The sequence below is a fragment of the Melanotaenia boesemani genome, chromosome 15 (genome assembly GCF_017639745.1).
Source record: "Melanotaenia boesemani isolate fMelBoe1 chromosome 15, fMelBoe1.pri, whole genome shotgun sequence".
Taxonomy (NCBI): domain Eukaryota; kingdom Metazoa; phylum Chordata; class Actinopteri; order Atheriniformes; family Melanotaeniidae; genus Melanotaenia; species Melanotaenia boesemani.
Genome location: NC_055696.1, coordinates 17,635,003 through 17,657,323, shown reverse-complemented (window position 1 = coordinate 17,657,323; position 22,321 = coordinate 17,635,003). Strand labels below are relative to the sequence as shown.

The 22,321-nt window shown below is 39.0% G+C and overlaps 1 protein-coding gene across 5 annotated transcripts in view; it reads right to left on the bottom strand.

Moving 5' to 3' along the window:
* LOC121654158 (rap guanine nucleotide exchange factor 6-like) overlaps positions 1–22,321 on the bottom strand; it is a 146,467-nt gene that overhangs the window by 92,986 nt on the left and 31,160 nt on the right. For 4 of the 5 annotated variants that reach the window (XM_042008128.1, XM_042008130.1, XM_042008129.1 and 1 more), the window contains exons 2-5: positions 21,891–21,961; positions 21,076–21,132; positions 16,454–16,537; positions 3,623–3,692 (exon numbers count right to left, since the gene is read on the bottom strand). In XM_042008128.1, the coding sequence (XP_041864062.1) occupies positions 3,623–3,692; positions 16,454–16,537; positions 21,076–21,132; positions 21,891–21,961 (282 nt within the window). Of the gene's footprint in view, positions 1–3,622; positions 3,693–12,180; positions 12,442–16,453; positions 16,538–21,075; positions 21,133–21,890; positions 21,962–22,321 lie in introns of those variants that run through there. The other variant, XM_042008133.1, reaches the window with a different exon arrangement.

The following is a 22,321-nucleotide window of genomic DNA, read 5'->3' as shown; positions in this document are numbered from 1 at the left end:
GTTTAGGATTAATTGTCTTGCTGAAAAAGCACCTCACGGTTATCAACCAATTTCGCTGAAGGGAAACTTAAAGAAAAGTTACGCTGTGATGTCCCTGGAACTACTGGGTGGGGAGTGCAGTCTTCAATGCTGCTGACGGGTCAAAACAAGATTCAAGGTTGCTCCGACATCATAATGCCATTCACTTGCACTAAAAGCAAGCAGTGACATTATTTGTCATAAGATAACAGTCTTCCAAATAGTGTAAAAGCTGAGGAGATAAAGAGAAGGCCCTGGGTAAATAAGTGAAAGGGCAACTAAAGAGGATCTAGCAGCAGTCTTCATACTAAAGTTCTTTGGTTGTGAAAGCTGCATGGAGGGAAAAATAATTACTTTAGGTTGTTGTACTTGGTTGCCATGGTCCCTTGTTTCATTGATGAAAAGAGGCTGATTTATTGTTACTACTTGCATCCTTATTGTTTCAGGCCTGACCGCCGTCTTGTTACCTGTAGGCTACTGATGACACAGTATTCAACTGCTTCTCCACCACATTTTCCTCTTCCGGTCTGTCTTTAGACCCCTCCCCCCTTACTATCTCTTTCCTTCTTGTCTCTCCCATCCCCCCTCTTTCCTCCTTTCTATACTGGTATCTAAAAGAAGTGAACTCTGGCCTGCTTGAAAACCGATGGTTTCGGTTCATTTGCAAGTGAATCCTGCTGCAGTTCGCTTACGGCGTGAAAGCAAACGGGAAATGAAGTAGAATACGTCATATAGCAAACCAATGAGCCGGATTTTCTTCTTTTTCCTGGTCAGTGGACGTTTTGTGGATTATCGCCCCGTAGCAAGTAGTTGTAACTGCATGATGTTGTTTTGGCTTTTTGTCTGTTTGAGTAAAGTGAAGCATAAAAGCAAAGCAAGCCAAACAACTTTAGGTGCAAGGCCACGAGTCGTTAAATACACGGGTGCAATGCGTGTGACCTCCAATCTTACGTAATTTTTTGTTGCCAATTTTCAGTTCCACTCAGCACATTTTCCAGGCCAAATATCAGCCTTATAATCGGCCTTTAATTGCATACTAAGCGAGTATTTAATAGCAGAGGGGCGGGGCTGGTTGGGGCAGGCAAGATTATTTTATATATGCGGTACCTGTGGGAGGGAAAAAACCCGACTCACGCATCATTTAGTCAAACCACAGAAAGGTGCAACATTTTTGAATTCCCCACCCATGGGGTGAGTGTGCCCTATGTGTCTGTCTTCCCTTCTTCAGTCCTTTTCCTCTTCTCCATTTCTTTATATTCTTTCCTTTGAAGTTTCTCCATGTTTCTCATTCTTTTTTTTTTTTGTTGTTTTTACAACTTTGTCACCCTTTTTACTTCATCATATCCTTATTTGTTAAATGTTTCCAGTCAGACATCTCTTCAGTTCTGATTTATTAGATAATGAATGAATAAAAAAAAGTGAAATCAAAAACAGAGTACAACTAATGACATTTTTGTTTTCATTCTAGACTTCATGATGATATAATTAATATCAAAGTTTAATGGAAAAAATGTAGATTTAAAAAAAAAAAAAAAGAACAAGAAACGTGGCATCTGAAGCTACAATTCGTGTCTTTAACATCATACTGAAAGCATAATGGAAAAGCATTTTTTTTAAATCAAGGAGTTCATCCTTTGTCTTTTTGATTGTTTTCTAAATTTATGCATAATTTTAACAAAAGGATTCAAGCCTCTGTGAGAAATTCTCATCTTTTTTCCTTCAGCTTAGCGGAAGCATAACTTCCTATAAATGAGGGGATTTTTCCCAGTAGAGGCACACCAGAGGCACTAAACAGAAATACTTGTGTTACATCACACACTGACAGGGGGTAAAAACATGACTCATTTACATGAAAATCTTGCACATTATTGCTTCAGTTTTGAGTAAACAGAGTGACAGTCTGTCTAATGATGATAAGGTTTCATCCTTTTCCCCCTGACTGCAGTAATAAAGGTTACTTTAGTCTGAACAAACACTCATTAAAATATCAGATGACAGTTTCTTGAAGAATCTGAAAAACTTTCCTTTTACAACAAGGTCCTCATTGTTAAAAGACAATGGCAACATGGTTTCATGGAGACTGCAGAGAGAACATTGCAGAAGAAAGACATACAGGGAGGGACAGAGATATCATTATTAAATTATTGAAATATTTTGGGAACATTCTTTCTCCAAAATAAATGGATCCTACACCTTTTCTGAGAAGATACCCAACTCTCTGTAATTAGAGCCACACACAATTTTCCAAAGCACAAAGCCAGCTCTGTACTAATCCAGAGGCTTTGCCCCCCCTACATTAGGGATGTACTACCTGCAGTTCAGAGTATAGTAAAGAAAAGTCTGCAAGGTGAGTAGACCTGAATAAGGTGACCTTTCCTTTATAAAAAAAAAAAAAAAAAAAAAAAAAAAGCTTTTAGAACATGAAAAACCCTCAATTGATCTAAAAATGTAAGTAAAAATCATTTTTGAAAGTCCAAATTTTGCACAAGTTATTATTATTTTATGTCTGCTTGGGCTTTTTTAATTAAAATTTGGCCATCTGCAGTAGTCCACAAGGCAGCTCTGCAGCAAACCAGGTGAAGCCATGTTTGTAACTGCTGACTGAGCAAACCAATGAAATGAAGAGCAGAAGAATAACATGGATGCTCGTTATGAGGAGATAGTTTGCAGGAAAATCGCAGTCATCTACGCCTCTGCAATGCTTCGTAGAACAACTCCAAACAGATGGATGGGAAGCAAAATATGCATTGGACTGTATGTGCATCTGCAGATTTATTTGCAAACTGGGATGCAGACACCATTTAGCTGACTTTACACAGATCCTACTGGTTTGTGGCTACCTGCCTATAACCCAGCGTTTCCCAATCCAGGTCCTTGGGACACCCCTGCCCTGCATGTTTTAGATGTAACCCTATACACCTGAATAAAATGAACAGCTCGTTAACAGGCTGCAAAGAAATCATTCATTTGAATCAGGTGTGTTGGAGTAGGAACACGTCTAAGACATGCAGGGCAGTGGGTCCTGTGGACCTGGATTGGGAAAACACTGCTTTAACCAATCAAATCAAAGGAAAAGAGACAGGGGGTAAAATCAAACTCTCAACAACTACAGTCACACTTAAAATCTCCCACTTTAGGAGACAGGAAACAACTTTTTCTCTGGCAGAAACAGGCAGTTTGGAGCCTGGCATGAAGGATTGTCTTGTGAAAAGTACATCTAAGTGGATGCACTTTTCCAACTTTTATCCATTTACATTATTATACACCAAGTGTATGGAGGTGAGAAAGAGGGCTGGATTTGAATGTATATGGTATTGGTGGCTATTTCCAAGTAAATAAATGCATACAACATTTTGAATGATCTCTAGATGAGGCTGTCTGGAAAAGTGCAAAATCATCCTTCTATTCAAGCAACAGGGAAAAAGAAAAGGATGAACAGGAAAAGAATAAAGCAAAAAAAAGTAATACATCAAACAAAGATAGGAAACCGGACTAATGTCAGAGGGTAGGGAAAGGAGAGGGAGGAGGATAAAAGTGAGGTGCACTTGGAGCGAGACAAAGGAGGGTTGAGTCTAAAACAGAGAGAGGCAGCATATATACTCACCACAATCATTTCTGATGGCTCCAAAGTGATGCATTCACAGCCACGTCTGCCCCCCAGCTGCTTGCCAAAACTGCAGAGACATGCACAAAGACACACACAAGTACAAAATCAGAGTAAAACAGAGACAAACCCCAAGGCAGGGATGACATGAGAGTATTTGCTCACTATGAAAGCAGCAACAGATGCATTCAATCACATTCGCCCACCCACAGATAAACACCAAAATTATGAGCCATTAAATTACAATAATAGCCAAAATGAGCTGGCCTCGCATTAAATGTAACACGATACCGAGGGTGTGCTGACAGAGTAGGTGCAGAATGTCTTTAAACAGGAGACCTAACATCTGTGGAGATTAAAGAACACCAAAAAGTGTCCTTATACATAAAAACTCAACAAAATGAAGGACATTTGCTTTTAAGAGCTCACCATCTGTTACATTATTTAACTTCTTGCTACGTTACAAATAGATTTATGGATTTCTGTGAAATATATAAATTTGTTTTATACATTTCTCAGACATCACATCAGAAAAAAACTACGTTTCATTAGTGTCTTTCTCATCCAGCACTGAGTTCAACAATATAACAACCGAGCTCAAAATCTAAAGAACTGGATGTGCATACAGTAGTTTTGTCTTTGTGCCTCCACACTAGGGCTGGGTGATACGACCTATAAAAGTAAAATCTCAGATTTTTTCAAACTAAATCAGATTTCTAATTTTAAACGATTTGTTTTTTCTTTTTTCTGTCTTGAAACATATTAAACTTATTAAAAACAATATTAAACTTAAGGCTTTGGCATGTAAAATGTGTTTATATATTATTTATTTAATTATATGAATGAATGACAAAACAGAAATTAAATGACGTCATAATCTTTCCACCCTGTTAACGGCTTCATATCTTGCACAGAGATATGCAACACAATTCCATGATCTCTAATACAGGATCCACTGCGGAAACAATTCCCCAGATGCTGGTCGTCTCTTAACGAGTGTTTGTGGGTGGACGTTGTCTTCTGCATCTTGAAGAGAGCAGCATTTCTCACTGCGGTTATATGCACGGCTAAATTGCAGTCATGAGTGACGGCTCACTTCATTGTATATCTGGTACGGAGGGAGGGCCGACTCCCAGCTAACTATGGAAGCCCAAGGAGAGTGTTTGCAGGGCATATAAAGGAGGAAAAATATCCCGATTTTCATAAAAATAAATAGTCATAAACAGAAAATTTGATTATTCAATTTAATCGATTAATCGCCCAAACCTTACTTCACACACATTTGTTTGTTTTTGCAGCCAAGATCATTTCCAGCCAAAGCGTGTCAACAATAAAAAATCCTGTGAAAATCTATTGATATCCTATTAAAAGGCAGAATTTTCTATTTATGCGTCTATAATCTTAAAAATGTTGTAAACAGGTTTTGAAGGTCTTTTCAAGGGTTTACTTTAGGGTTAACATCCAAAGCAGTTCAGCAGATTTACAGTTATCTTTCTAAAACCTTCACCACACGTGACAGCATCTAGGTCATCACCTCCAGTCAGCAGTAGATGTACACATTTCATTCAGTGTCAGTTTGTGACATGAATTTATGGCTGTGTCAGCGGTTTATGGTAGAGGAATAATCCCAGAAAGCTAAAGAATGTAAAAGAAATAAATACTTGAGGTTGTTTTTAACCCTAAATGCTGATTATTTAGCTGTCACATTCACAGGTTTTATTTCAGAATGAAACCCACCCAGACCAGAAAGACTGTGTCTGAGCAGGTGATGAGCTTGATTACAGTTTTAATACAATGAGTATTGACAGCTGTTGACAGCATATTATGGAGAACCCTCCCCAACCCCGAAATCTAAAGTAAAATTGAATAAAGGCGCTTAAACGTTTTCCATGTAAAACTCAGTTTGGAATGACTATTTCCATGTAAATAATTTACTTCTGAATAATTAATTCCAAATTAAAAAAGCATCATGTAACCATGTGCTGATTACTCCATTTCTTAAGCATCATTAAGTATGTTCATGTCTTTAGCTAACCAAAAACAAATTGACAGTTAAAGAAAAATACAATTTAGTAATTTAAGTAAAGTTGCTTGTAATCAAACCGTCCACACACTTACTGACATTTACTTTAATTAATATTTTTGGGTTATTTTTTAAGAAGCTGATGATTTTTTTTCTGCCGATGAAAATGGATTTAGAGCCTCTTAAGGGACTAGAGGTCATATCTGCATATGCAGAATTGCAATACAAACACATGAAAAACTTAGGCAACACAAAGATACCACTATCTCCCCACCTGCCACTTCACAGGTCCATCTTTTACTCTGCAATGTGTGTGTTTAAAGAGCAAAATGATATTTTCCTTCAGTTTTAACATGTCTGATGGAGTGTGCGGAGCGCATGTAAAGATGAAATAAAGGATGCACTAAGGCTATGTCCACATGGCACTGAAGCCAGTTCTGGTGTGAAAATGGTGGCGAAAACTAGGAGAAAGGCTTCAGCATCACCACGACACTGCTGTAGTAAATACTGACAGTGGAGGACTCAAACCTATCCACTTTTTACCTGGCTTCAGACACGGTCGGTTTAATGGAGGCTAATCCCTGGCTTCGTGGGGATAAAAGGGTGGTTTGCTAAAATACTTTTTGCGGTTTTGCTGCAATCCAGCGTCGTGGGACGGCCCTTAAATCTCAAAATCGAAAAGATGTGTTTGAATGAATTTAAACTTTTTAGCATTTCTTGACACGCGTTTAAAAAAATAGTCCCTCCCCCAGCGAGTGCTTGTGTTTATGAATTCAGCGATTACTCGTGTTTTTGAGTTTGCAATTGGTTGTGTGAATGTGTGAGAGACCCCCAGTCTGAACAGCTCAATCAGTGTGTGGTGAACCCTGCCAGAGTCTCGCTCCCCTCTAGCATGTAAAAGTGGTGATTCAGCATTGTTTAACGCCGGGGAGGGGGGGGGGGGGGGGGGGGGGGGGGGGGGGGGGGAGTAGCTGGTTTTAATGGTGGAAGCATGCTAAGCTGGGAGGAAGCCAACATTTACGTCTCCTCTCCTATTAAGCTCTCACACTGTCTTTAAAGCAGTCTCAGCCCTCTGATTTACATCTTTCTGCTCTCTTTCATCATTTCCCTCATCCCCTCTCCTGGTTATGTTTATCTCTATATATTTTTCAGTTTTCTTTGCCCACACTGCCATTTTTAAAAATATTTTTCTCTCTTTTTGTTGTTGATACCTTTCTGCTTCCATTCAACACTCATTCTCAGTCACTTCAATTGCTTTAATGTCATCCTCTTTTTCCCCTGTGTTGCTTCCTTCACGTGTCCACTCCAGTGCAAATCTCCCTTTTGTTTTTTTTCTTTCCACCTTTCCTGTTTTTCCCCTTTTCGCCACATCTCATTCTGCATTCTCTTTCATCCTTCCCTTCCCTCCTCTTTCTGCTGGTCTTACTCAGACCCAGAAAAAAAAGAAATAAAAGCAAACTTTCATCTCATCTCATCCTGAATATCGACTTCACACCGGCACAAACAGTACCCTACGTCAGCCTCCTGATTTAGGACTCAGATGTAAGTCTGTCTTCATAATGAGTTCTAATGACAGAAACGATGATGAAAGTTCTCTTTTAACCTGTTTCTGAATTGGATGAGTTGTTCTTCTTCTGACAGATTTTCCAGGAAATGTTAACAGGTTGTGAAAAGGATGCAAAAATCAAAGCCTTGTTGCATCACACTGAAAGAAGAATAAATCTATACCCATTGGAGATGAAAAAAGCCGCAATTGAATGAACTTGCTGGAAAACTATCTCACTGTGGCTGAACTTGGTTCTAATGAGCTGTGTGGGGATTAATTCGATGCTTTACTGCCACAATCACTTACATACTTCCTGTATAACTATACTTCAGATTAAACATTCCCTGAATGAGGTGAATGAGATATAACCAAGCTCTGCTGATCAAGCCGGATTTTGGCAACAAATTCATTGTCTTTTATATGACTATCTTGTTTTAAGCATAGAGAAGCATACAGAAGAGCTTACACTAGAGAGATTGTTAGCGTAAAGACATGGGTTTCATTCATGAGAAAAATTACACAACCTTGGCCTATTTTAGGGAATTCAGCTGTTTTTTTTTGCCTCCCTGTCTTGAGGTCAGATGCCAGAGTCAGCTGCAGAAAACCCTCCTACCAGTGCAAAGTGTTTACCGGCATCTGTCACTGACACCTTACTGAGTAATCTGCTTGCTAACATATGGCTTGTGCATGAACTGAAATTCTCCAAATTGCTCCACACCACAAAAATTCTGCACTCTTAAAAACAAAAAAAGTCATCAAAAATACGATATATTAAACTCCTTCGATTAGAAAAGCAAAAGTGCATAGTGAGTCAATAAAAAATACAGCAAAATCTATAAAATATCACGGTGGGAATAATACATCCAGTTTCTCCCAGGGAGGAATGTGGTCGGCTGAGCTTTCAGAGCCTTTTGCATGGAGGTCAGTCTGACTCTGACAGATCTCTTTGCACTCCACTGAGGCGAGACGCCTGGTCCCTGTCAACGCCACACAGAGCCTGCCAAGCCTGACTCTTCACTCTGTGTGTGTGTGTGTGTGTGCAGAGTGGTGAGACAGACTGTGGTGCAGAGACAATGGAGAAACATAGTTTGCCATTGATAAAAGAGCTTTAGCAAAACTGAAACATTCAGTCATGTTTACTGTATCTATTGTATTTCCTTAGCAACCCCCCCCCCCCCAAGAAAAATAAATAAACAAAAATCAGCTGTTGTTGACTAAGTGCGGATGTGCATACACATGTGTGTGCCCACAAATAACTCTGCTGCCCTGCCTGAAGTGAAATGTGATACCTGTGTGTTGTCGGCTGGTGTGAATCTGTTCCTCACAGTGGAAATTAGACAAACCTCTAAAACCACAATAAGGACAGACTTTAGCCTTTTAGTCTGAGTAAGAAAAAGTAGGTTTTTAAACAGGAAACAAATATAATCACAACAACGAATCAAAACAAATGCGTATTGATTTTTATCCTCCATCGATTTTATTTGTTTTTTTAGAGAAACAGTCACTGTGGTGATGAAGCTACCACTGTCGTTAAGTTTACTGTAGTGCCTCTTAATTCTTCTACAAAATAACTTTATTTCTTAATCAGTAAGAAAAAAAGAGGCTCATGAGTATGAATATATAAAAATATCTCATGCAAACTTGAATCTTCTGCACATCTGACCTGAGTTGCACCAGTTTAAAGTTTTAATCTTTAAAAGCTTGTTCAAATATAACTATTTCCCAAATCGTGCTGCAGAGTTTAAAAGACAAAAGGGCTGCAAAACTTTGGTAACTATGGTAACACAATAGTAATAATAAGTACAGGAATACAAAAAGTTGCATAATTTTAAAAATACAAAATAGCTTTTCATAAAAAGTGGTTTCTTTAAGTGGAAAACCTTGCTGGTTGAAACTTGGGACCAGAGTTGGCTTCATGTGTATGTGCTCTACTTTTGTAGAATTTCACATATGACCATGTTAACCAGAAACAGACTGCATATACACATCCCAGGATTTGATGTTTGAATTATGTCTTGTAGTTATGTAGTGGAAAAACATCTATATTCCTTCTTATCACATTCTAACTCTGAGCTATCAACATCCGGCCGTACAAAACTTTTTGTATTTTAAGTCAAACTTTCTAACCATGGAAACCAATTTGTGATGTTTTCTTTAAAACCAGGTTATTTTGATCAACAGATTAATATTCCCATGACCAATTTAATCCCACCTGTCACTATTTAATCTCTGATAAAACACTTGGGGGGGGGGGGGGGAAGCATACTGCTCTTACATTAACATTTGGCTGGCTGAGCTATTATATCACCCCCCCCCCCAAAAAAATTTTTTTTTTCTTGGAATGAACATCCTCTTATAAGAGAGGATTTCAGCATGTGGTAATTTCTCTCCCCTCTCTTCTTGCAGAAACAAGTTGTTGGCGGAGGGGAGAACAGGTTCAGTCCCGGTCTAGTGACAGCTGCGGCGCCAGGACCAATAAACCATGACAGCCAGCTCAGAAACTACGGCCACACACACTGACACTGGTGTGGCGTCTAAGACCAGGACAAACTAGTTTTGTACAAAAATGGACAAAATATTGGGCAATATTACCATATTTTTGTTTGTTTTGTATGCAATATGTGAGCACAAAGCAACCTGCCGCTCTTTACATTTCAGCAGCTTTTTGCTTTTTTTAGGTTCTACTCTATTTATCAAAAAGGTTTTCAAAGTGACCTCATACTCAGCGCTCATGTCACTTTTCTTCTGAATTTTACATCATTGCAGCAAGACAGATCTCACAAATCTGCACCAGAGAAGATGGGACATGTATACACACACACACACTGCCAAGCGTAGCACCCATATTTCCTTAGTGTGCTGCATGAGATTTCACATCTTCCTCTGAGAAAGTGGATCACTTTAGGGCCAAAGACTGGTCATACTGGAGTCTGATGGACGTCACTTTTAAACTATATTGAACAACCACAAAAAATAAATCAAATGTAAAAAAGAAAAATTCAACGTTGAACTCTACAACTTGTAGTGTAAGCGTAGACATAGTCCATAATGCCGTCTTCTGTCAACACCATACAGGTAAAGTGATTCACCCTGAACCAGAAAATATTAACATGTCTGGTGAAAACTCTATTTTTGAACACTGAAAAGAGGTTTGCATCAAATACGTACCTATTTTGAAAAAAAAAAAAAAAAAAAGACTTTTTCCTGTGCTACCTGCAACAGTATGTCTGAATATCAATACTGAAAATAAATAGAAATAAAGACTTTATTGATTTCCAAGAAGAAATTATAATGGTGTAATAGTTCTTTTTTGTGTAATTACAATCAAATAGTATTACACTTATTTAAAATTGGAAATTAACAAAAAAAAAAAATAATAATAATTTTAAAAAAAATAAAATTCTTAAAAAAAAAAAAAAATCACCAGCAAATTTATGATTCAACTAGAAATATTTTAAGGCAAGTGGAAAACCACAGGATTACAGAATGACCTCCCTGGAACGTGTGTTCTGGTGCATTTCATTGGTCACCTCAGCTCTCTGCTGCAAGTTAAAAGTCAAGCAAGGTTCAAATTCTTTGACGGAAAAACCTGTTGGTTTACATTTTTCTTCTTTTGTTGGAGAACCATGGTTGCTATCCCAGCTATGTGGCAGAGCAGGCATATTTGGTTTAAGTGACATGAATGAGTTAACAGCATGTTTAAAGTGGGTCTACTCTCAGAAAAATATGTAAAAAATGAAGGTGTACTTGCTCTAAATTCTTCACCTCCTGAGATGTAAGTTAACTTTCCAAGCTAACCATGTGATTCTTTAGTACAGACAGTGTGTAACTTGAGTCTAAAACAAGTTTGAGAGTTTCATTTTTAAAACAATCTAAGAAAAACAGAAGTTTATGCCAACTTGGCCCAAATTTTCCATGGTTACAACGAGCAACAGTCAGAAAAGAAAACCACAGACCACAGTCTAGCACACACACACACACACACTTACTGTACACAACGCTGTACTCTCTGCAGTTTTAATGTTTGGTTGGCTAACACTGACCACGCTGACTCATACAAACATTAAACAAGACTGGAGAGTTGCCTGCACTCATGTCTTTAACAGACAGACCACCGGCGCACACACACAAAATCTACTACAAAGGAATGATGTAGTGGGTTGTTGGGAAACGCCACCATTCGTTCGAAAAGCGACAGCTGCTGCTCAGCTCAAATGCAGTGAGTTAAGGTCTCTTCAGAGCTTTAATAGAGAAGACCAGTCACACTTGACTGAACTCACGAACATTGCCCAACTCAGTTAATCTTGTTATGGTTCTCACATAAGTACAGCACAGCACGTTTCAAAGAAACAAGAATCAGATAAAAAACATAGCAGATTTCTGAGAGCTGTGAGGCTTAAAGAAGAAAGCAGGATGATGAACTGATGGCAAACACACAGAGAAATATATGGATTTTGAGCCTTGTGTGTGTTTGACCACACCAGACTGTGGATTTTTTCTCCATATTCACACCATGATCACAACAGCATTTACGATTTTATAAACATGACTATTTCTTATCAGAATTTTCTTTTCCCCCCATTTTTCTTTTTCCCAGCATCATCAATAATTTCCCAACAGCTGCCAGCACAAACACTTTGCCCTTCATAGGTGTTTAATGGTGGTTGTAATGTGGAAAAGAAAGAGCTGCTTCTGTTTAAGATAATCTGTGGTGATATAGAACAGCAACCCACAGAAGCTGGTGGTGTGTTTGCAGCACTAAGAGGCCCAGCGGTTGTGAGTTATCCTGCCACAGTGCCGTGGGGAGTTCCTGGCTACCCAGTTGTTTAAACGATGGCAGACAGGAAATGAAGCACACTGGGGTGAAGAATGCAGAAAGAAAAAGCGAGGGAGTTTTGAAAAATCTCAGCTAAATTAGACTAAGATCGCTGTTACAGCAAGCAAGCGTCTATCAAGTCACAATGAATTAAAAACTTTAACATTACTAACCAGGAACATGAAAACCGGGGGTTCGCTTGTCTGAATTCCTTCTGATATCCAGCATATTATCCACAATGAGGAGGAGGAAAAGTTCAACATTCAGTTGATCCAGAATCTGATCCAAGTGTGTTAGTTTTGTGCTCCAGAGTGTTCAAATGAGAAGTTTCCTCAGAAAGAAGAAATAGCTGACCCTCAGGCTTTCAGCTCGCCTTAATCTGAAGAAGGAGTGTGTCCTCTCTCTGTTCGCTTGTCTGTCTGTTCGCTGGCTCCAACGAGGTGTGTGTTTGTCAGTGTGTGTGTTTCAGTGTGTTGCCTGCTCATTTCCTGCTTGGATGTGCTTCTGGGCTCCAGGCGGGCAGGCTGCTCAGGAACACATGGCCATCCCCTGCTCTGCCAGGGGTTCCGCATTCCTCACGCACACACACACACGCACACACACAACTCCCCCTATTAGCTCTCTCTGTGACCCTTCCCAAACCCCCTGCTGCCACTAGTACTCCAACACACACACACACACACACACACACACACACACACACACACGCATCCTCCTCCAGTCCTTTGCAGGGCACCTATTTTCCCCACCCTCCACTCAATTATCAACTGACCCGTGCTACAATGACACACGTAAAACACACACACACGTCCATGTGCACAGTCCAAGCTAGCCTGAGGTTACTGCTACACAGCTATCTCTTTGCTCTCTGCTACAGTTGCTCACTTGCTGCTGTTCATGAAACAAATCAACATAAAAAATCTTGCACTTAGTTTCAGTTCTGTTTATTCAGGCAACACTGGAAGTGACAAACGCCGAGGAGGAAGACACTAGGTCGATAACATGGCACACGTGACTGCTTTGCTGTATTTAGCTGCTATAGCATCTAAAGAAAAGAACTGAAACTGTTTCAATAATGGTCACTTGCTAATTTTAGGTAAATAAATAAGTTGTCCAACAGTGAGTTTGGCTTTTTATTAACTGAAAAACAGGAGCATCGTTTATTTTATGCTTCTCTAAACAAACAGAGGGAAATTGTGGCTGAAATGACTGAGAGTTGCAGAAGTTCCCAAGAGAGGCAACAAGCCCTCATTGTCTCTGTGATTGTTCATAGCGTTGTGCAGGAAATGGGGTGAAAATTAACGTGCCCACCACTTTATCCTATTTCCAACACTGCTAATTGGTGATGTAGTGCAGATAAATAACCCATAACTACACCGGGGGCTTCTGACCCTGGAATGACTCCACTGGGTCCCTTTTAACACTGAGGATGCCAGTCAGACGTCAATATAATTTTTTCTGAGTTTTTTCTAAACCTTTAAAAATAATAGTGTTTTTAAGGCCAATATTCTGATTCATTTAGTTCCTTCTTGGGCTAGGTTATCATCCACACAGGAATGAAACACTTTTAATCCCTTTCTATAAACAAATTGGAAATCACTCAAACTTAATGGAAACTAAATGCACCTTGGCTCTTCTATGACCCAAAGCATGTTATTCCTTTCCTCGAGGCCAAAATGATAACCACAGATAGTCTGCCGGAAACCACAATCTAACGCAGTACATGTGAAAGCTGGAAAAGTTGCCCATGACCTGTACTGGGAGCCTCAGAGATTTAACTAAAGCATGATTTCCTTTTGACAGAATTCAAGGACTGAAAAGAACTAATATGATAATGTGGTGGTATTTTGAGTGCGGCGTCAGACCAACTTTAGCAATCATACCCAATTTTTGACCCTTTAGCAATCCAGAAAGTCAAGCTTTTTCCTTTAGATATTACTGAACAGAAGATATCTGCACCCTTCCTTTCTGTTTTTGGCATGAGTTTCCTGTTTCGGTCCAACCATAACAACAGTAAGGGTGAACACAGAGCTGAAGGCCAACCTCAGCCAATCACTGACACAGTTTTCATCATTAAAATCCATTTCAGTGTTTAAACAGGTGCAACACTTCAGTTAAAAGGATTTTAAGTTGTTTTTGACACAGCTTAGTATTCTGTTATAATATGAGCTTATCAAATCAGTAAATGTTGACGTCCAGTAGGCTCCAACTGTAGCACCTCTCTAAGGCACCTGTCATGCTGGTACTACTGTCTCCTGCCGGCTGGGTGATGTCTGCATGTGTCGTAATCTCTTTCAGGGGTGAAATGCTGGAACTAGGGCCTCCGGATGGAGACTTTGCTGTAAGCTTTGTCAAACAGAACCCTTCTGTTATCTCCCCTGCAATCTGCTTCCTTTTATAAAACCTATGATTTTAACTTGAAGCACATGCTGCTGGTTAAACTTAAAGTGTCTGTTGTATAGAAGATGTGACAATGTTCAGAATGTGGCGAAGCAGGACGCTGTTTAAGGAGGGACCTTTTTTCACTGCTGCACCTCCAAACATGCAGCAGAGCAGCTGTGTTATTAGAGATGTTGAACGTGAAAACAGATGGAGAAAGTTCAGAGAGTGAAGCTATAGCAGATGTTTAAAATTGCACATGATGACATAGAAGAATATTTGATGGAAAAAAGGCGCTGCTGTCTGGGTATAGAGAGGATGGGATGTAGCATAACATGATGGATTGCTCGCTGCATCGTCTGCTGCTCAGGGTAGACAGATTCTTATGAAAACCATATCAGGTTTTAATGCCAAAGTAAAAACAGAAACCACAACCCTGCATAAATTTATGCAAAAGACGAAGGACACCCATTTTTGGTCCTAGCCAATCAATGAGCTTGGTTTTCTTCTATGTCCTGGTTTTTTCTCATGTTGGTCAGTGGTTGTTTCAGGATTATCACCCTTCGTGAGCAGTTGTTGTAACAGTATGACATTGTCCACGTGGTTTGGTCCGCTTAAGTAAAGTGCAGTGAGAAAGCAAACTGAGTCAAAGGAAGACGCAAAAATGTTCTGAATTCCCTGTCCAATCTATCCTGGTGTGAAAGTGACCTTCCACATCCTGAGGTAAAACTGAAGAAGTTAGAGTTCACTCAAGTCAGGTGTCACTTGTAGATGCATTTCCTTAAATCAGTGTTTCTCAGACCTGGTCCTCAGGGCCACCTGGCCTGCATCTTTTAGATGTTTCCAGCTGCAGCACATCTGATTCAAATTAACTGAATGGCTAATGAGTATTAGGGCATATCAGGGCAGAGGGTCCTCAGGACCAGGATTGAGAAACACTGATCTAGACATACTTTATAGACAACAAAAAAGCAAGTGGATGAAGATAACCAGCAACACAGTCTACACAGCCAAAGACAATGTTGCATTGTACTAACTGAGTACTGTGAACAAAAATGGGTTCAAGGCCATGTTTGAGGCAGTGTGTGGACATTTAAATGTTTTGTTTGTGAGAGCGAGAGAGTTTGTGTTTGTAACAATGGAATTCCTGGCCAATCTATTTATGTCATTTTTATCTCAATCGGTGCAAAATATGGTTTACACCCAGTCATGCATGAGGGAAAAACATAACATCAAATACTGTGAAACTGGTATAAATAATAAAAAAAATATATACTCCCCAACACTAAAAGAACCTGATAACTCTACAGGACAGGTTTCAAACTCTGGTCCTCGAGGGCTGCTATTCTGCAGGTTTTAATGGAATTAATGCGTCATTGTGAAGAATTTGACAAGAAGCTGCTGGATTCATTTGATTTGAATCAGGCGTGTTGGAGCAGGAAACAACAAAAATCTGCATGACGTCAGAAAAGAAGATAACACAAACTTATGATAAACATGGCTGGAAGCCAAGAAAGTAGGAAACTAAGGAGAATTTGATTAAATGTTGGCAAGAACATCCACACCTCACTGGTTTTCCCAACGTGCAACATCATGACAGACAGAAAGAAGTCATGGAGAGAAATGGCCACTTCTCTACAACTAGGTAAGCAAAATAGTTTGAATCAGCAGGAGCTGCCTCCATCATACTGCAACATTTGTCTGACAAGGCCGAGGTTCAAAAATACTTTCTCTCATTTTGAGTTGAGAAAGGACTGAAAGACATGACAGAAATCTGCTCTGCGCAGCTCAACATTAACTTACAGACATCAGATACAAATGTGTACTTACGTGTTCCCTTACACATCAGTAAAACCCATCTTTTTATGTCTTTATCATCTTACAGATGAACACACACACACACACAGATACCCCATCTTCAATCTGACAACTGCCAAGACATTGCAGCTTCATGTGCCATATCACAGAAATCCCACATCTGCTCACTACACATGACTCCTCCTTGTGCCACCCTATCATGACTTTGTTCTTTTGCCTAAGTGTGTGTGAGTTTGTGTCGGTACATACCAGCACCTTGCCAGGTACATGTGCTCCTTGACGAACACCGATCCCGAGAGCAGGATGTACCAACAAGTAGCGATGCTGTCTGGGCTGGAACAGAGAAAGCAAAAGAAGTGTGAACTGCAGTAGCGTTTCAATGACAACTAGAGGTCTGAAAGTGCACACAATGGAGGAGTTTCTGGGTTCTTTCAGGAGCAGGTATTATTTTTCATCACCCAACATATGTATTCCTCCAGGAAACTTTTTTTTTCATGAAAATAGGTTACTGATGTATAAGGATAGAAATAAATCACGGAGTCTCATCAGTCATCTGAGCCATTGAAGAGCATCTATTTTTGACTGTTTCTGTCATTTTTGCAGTTCACATGCAGTTCTTTTAGAAAACCTTAATAATAAACCTTAGTAACAATAATAATTGTGCTGTTTGGCTGACGGCACTCAAAGCGCTTTACATTGGATCCATTATTTATCTACTCCTCATTCATTCTTGGTAATGGTAAGTTACATGTGTAGGCACATGTGTAGGCTGGTGGAAACATGGCAGCCAATGTGCGACAATGGCCTCTCCGACCACCACCGACTACTTCATACTCAATTCATACACCAGCAAGGCAGACACTGGAGGCAAGAAGGTTGAAGGACACAATTAAAATGACTGGAGGAATGGGATTCGACCCACCAACCTTCCAGTCACTGGACGACCCGCTCTACCATGTGACCCACTACCGCCCCCAAAAAACTTCCCTCCTGTTCCTTGTGAAATGCAGTTTAGTTCTTGTTATTTGCTCTGCATTCGGCTGTGGGTTTTTGTGTTGAATGACACTAAGTAGCATCCTGCATTGTTTTTAAACATATTTTTCTGTCTAATTAACATAAGCTGGGAGTTTGAGTCAGCGGCAACAACATAACTATACAAAAAGAGGAAGGAGAGAAATGTTAAGCCTGAGCCTGTGGTTATTAGGAAAGCTGTTTTTATAATAATGCATAAAACATCCAGTGAGTTATTAAAGTTATTGGAAGTTGAGAAATACCTCTGAATAATGACCAAAAACTGAATATTTTACAAGTCCTACTTCTAAGACATTAAATTACTACTTTAAGATATTAAGTCAGTATTTTTAAGTATGCTTCTTTTATGACTAAACTAGTTTAGTTTATTTTGGAAAATTGTGTTCATTATGTAACAAAATAGAAAACATGATACACACCAACTATCAAGTGTCTGTAAAAGCCGCCAGCACTTCACTGGTTGTTTTACAGAACCTTAAAAAACATATGCTGGGTGTAAATCACAAGTTTAATCACATTTAATCACACATCAATTCAATTAACAAAAATTCTATGTTTACCAATGATGGAAATTCAGCTACGATGAGATCTTTAATCCCATTCTGGGACAAGTAATCGATGAGATGATACCACATGTTGATTTACTTCCATTCATATCAAATCACAAAGGGCAACTCTAAAACAAACATTTACATGAAAACCATCTGCCTTTTTTTTTATATAAATTAAAAAACACTGTGCCACTTTCTGTATTTAGCTTTAAATTGTCACATCAAGCAGGAAAAAATACATAAAAGAATTTATTTTCATTTAAAGGATAAAATGTAAACACACTATCAAGGTATCACAGTCTGACTTCATCGCATCTACACACCTTTTTCTACTACAATTTAAAATAAGACATTTTGGTTGTTAGAACAAAACAATTCAACATATTCTTTTTCTTAAGTTCATCATACAAATGATTACAGGTTTGACTGATGTAAACTGATGTGTTGTTACACCCCTAGTGTTATTAGAAGGAAAATAATTCACATATTCTACTTTAAATTATACAAGAACTGGAATAAGCCTAAATTCCAGCTGTAACGCTGCCTGCATGTATGCTATTCCTCCTCTTTGTGCAGCTTTTTTATGTGACGTTTTAGTCATTTATCTTATTATTACATTAAGAAAGCAAGAACCATGGTGTAACTATGTTCGAAAACAGACATAATTCATTTCTTTCTTGTATTGCTGGAAATTGGTGAGGCCAATGTGATTAACTACTGGTGTAGTTTCATTGAAGAACCTTGACTGCTTTCATCTGCTGTCTCTACAGTGTGTGTTTGTGAGTAACTGAAGACTAATTGAACATGGCAGCCGCTTTGGTCTGGGTTAAGGTACTTAAGACTTTCCTCCGGTAGAGAGGCAGGAGAGTGTATCAGAGTGTGTGTGTGTGTGTTTATTTGATGCTAAATTAAACTACTGAGTGTCTAATGTGATTCTACTGATCATGATAATGCATCAACGACATGTGGAGCTTCTCTCTCATCCTTTCATCCATCTCTGTCCTCCCTCCATCTCTCTCATTTCCACCGCATCTCGGCCTCCTTCGTCTCTCTTCCAACTTGCGTTTTCATTCCTTCCCTCAGCTCATTTCTCATCTCGCCTCCCTCCTGTCATTACTATTCTTTCCTCCTTCTGCCTTCTAAGTATATTCACATCTTGTTTTCTCTCCTCTGCATGCACTCCTCCCATTTATTATACTTCCTTACAGTTTTCTATTTGCTGTCACTTCCTACTTTCTCATTTCACCTCACTGTCAACACCCTCCTCCCCCTTTCAGTAATATCCATTTCCTCTCCTCCTCTAGCCTGTCATCCAATTCTCATCCCCCTTATGTCTACTCAACTCACTTCTTAACTTTTCTTCTAATCCTGCTCAGTGTGCTAAAATGATTTCTTTGTACACTACCATCTGCCTCATCCATCTCCTTCACATTCAATTATTTACACCTCATAACAGAAAGCCAGAAGTGAAGGCAGGTGATCAGCTATCAGCGTTTTCATCAAATGACATCTTAAAGTTGGAACTGCAAACACCTCCATCAGAAAGTGAGAGGTTTAAAGTAGAACTACATGCAGCTGGTGAGTCTAAAACTCACATGTCAATAAACTCAAAGTCAGACGTTATTAGAAATGTTAATGGCAAGCAAAGGGTAACATGTTCATGGTATCTGCAAGATTTTTAAAGCCACAGTAGCAAATTTGAGGAAATATTTAATAAATAATCCCACTAACAAAACCTACAGTAGATCCAAAACCTGACAAAAATGGTTCAAACGTCCAGAAGACACATGAACATCGGCACAAAACACAATTTATTCCTTTCTGGTAAATCTTCCTTGTTTTCCATTGTGATGACTATCAGGTGTGAGCAAGGGCTCTGATTCATTAAAAGAGCAGCTATCAGTCAAAGTCTAGTTCTAGTTCAACCCATGCATGTGGAAGTATCATGTCAAAAGACATTGCAGAGGTGTTGATACTTATCTGGCTGGAAAATTATATAAGATTATACAAGAACTATACAAGTTTCAACTGCACCAATCTGAACTTTAGCAGAGAAACTGAGGACATTCAAAACCACTGTTTCCTCTTGTTACTTCTTCAGGAGAAGTTAACCAACAATGTTCATGTCTAGAGCAGCTAAAGGCCTCTGATTCTGGCTAATGTATTAAAGATTGTTACATCTGGAATCTGTGACTCATTGTCAAGACGACAAAAGTGTGTATGACACAGCTGTTTCACCAAACAAAGCTGTTAGCCATCTGAGGTTTTACTAAAGATAATGTCAACAAGACAAAAGGCTGAAAGAAAATTGCTGTTTGGATGAAGGAGACAAAAACAGGATTATTATTATTTTTTTTTATAGATCTCTTGTGTGGGAAAAGGAAAACAGTGTATTCAAGCTGAAGAATGATACCTCATATGTGAAACGTGGCAGTGGTAGCTTCATAGCATGGTCCTGCTTTGCTGCATCTGGGTCAGGCCAGCTTTCCATTATTGATGGAACAACAAAATCTGACTGATACCATTTGATTCTCTAGAAACAGGACATCTGTATATAAACTAAATTTCAAAGAAAGTGACTCATGGAGCTGGACAACAGTCCCAAACAAGCAGCTTGCAGTACCAATAAAAATTTAAAAAGAATAATGTCAGTATTATGGAAAGAAAAAAAAATCAAAGTAATGACTTTAATCCCATAAAAATGTTGTAAAATGATGTGAACTGAGCAGTTCATGTGACGAAACCCTCCATCACTGTTGCGTAAAGAACAGGTAAAAACGTCCCCAATTGATGTCCAAGGCTAACAAACAGCTCTTAAACTAGTTCTTCTTCATTTCTTTATCCACGTTTAGCCTTTGGGTGAGAGTCTGTTCATGTTTTCAGTCGTAAATATAGAAAATTCTCCCCCACAAAATGTAGACAAAAGGGAAGCTTTTTTGTCTTCTGGAGTTAGAAAGCTTAACACTAACTGAGCTGCTTATTCAGGTGAAAGGGAGTTAAATAAAACTAAAACATCATAACCAATTCAGATGAATTAGCAAAAATATTAAGGTAACAAGCAAATCGGCCTACAAAGTTATTTGCAAGTTGAGTTTAGCTTTCCAAATCATCTAGCCCGCACAGACTTTACCTTTAAAAGTGACTGCTCTTTTTCACCCCAGCTGAACTCTTGCTCTAAGCTGTTGAGTACTGTTATAACGCTGTGATTGTGAAGCATGGCGGAAGATAAAGGAATAAGAACAGAGTAAATGCAACAGATCAAGGCTTAGTGTGAGAGCTTGTACTTACTAAAACAGGATGTGGTTGGCTTCATGTCTCTCATACCTGGCTGAGGTACACATCGACCTGAGAAAGACAGGCAAAAACTTCTTTTTTTTTTCCTTTGGTCTCCAAAAACAACCTCCATACATTTCTCACCCTTGCCACACATCACACATCCACCCATTTTTCATCAGGATGAGCTCAGCTCGCCCCTTTTAGAGAGCATCTTAACTGTCTGTCAGCTTGATGTGTTAAGATGACTTGAAACTCGTCTTCAGGCTGCAGCCACAAAAAAATCATTTTTTCCATTTGATTTGCAACTAAACTTGACTATATGAAATACAACTAGTATTTGTTTAATCAAACAGACTAAAAAATATTAATATGGGTTTGTAAATGCAAATCTTGTAGGTACTGCATATTCATAACTAGAAAAAAAGGTTTGTCATTGTCTACCTAAGCCACAGAAAATGAAGTCTCTGTGTCTTTGTGAGCTGGTGGGAAGATTCAACAATGGTTTCAGATACAGAGTCAAACTAAGAAAGACAACACTACACTGTTGACTCAAAACAGAACATTTAAAACATGTCTGGTAAAAACATGTAAAGGCCTAAAGGTCAATTTAGCTCTAAGAGCCTCTGAAGAGTAAAGTTAGAGAGAAGAAACCAACTTTTGGGCAAAAATCTTACCACAATAAAAGATGTCTTCAATTAATAAACTTAGATTTTGACAAAAATTTCACTTTGAGGCAGCACATTGAAAATGAACATGAACACTGAACATTAAAAAATTTGAATTATATTTAAAAACCAAAGTGTTGAGGTGAAATGAAAAGAACAGACCTTAGCTGATGTTCCCTCAGATGGGAGAGGACGTCCATGTGGTAAAGGTGGCAGTAGATGGTGTGCAAGTCCTGCAGGACATACAGGAGAATCAATATATATGAAAACACATATGTAAACCTTATCTAACTTTACCACGCACACACAGAGGGAAGATTTGCACATTTAAAGATAGCCTAGGCTGCATGCTATGTAGAGACCTCTGCTACTACTTAAAGGTTTACTGCTCTTTTGAATGATTCAACTGCATAAACACATTTTCAGCATCTTCAAGCTGCTGGTTTGGTGTTAGGAATTTAAAAAAATTCAAAGAGTGGCTCATTGTTCAGAGCAGGAGGTCTCAGCGCTGTGTAAATGACATCAAATGCTGCAACCTGACAGAAGCCACTTGGCCTATGCCAGGCACTGCTTATCAAGTTGACACCCTCAAA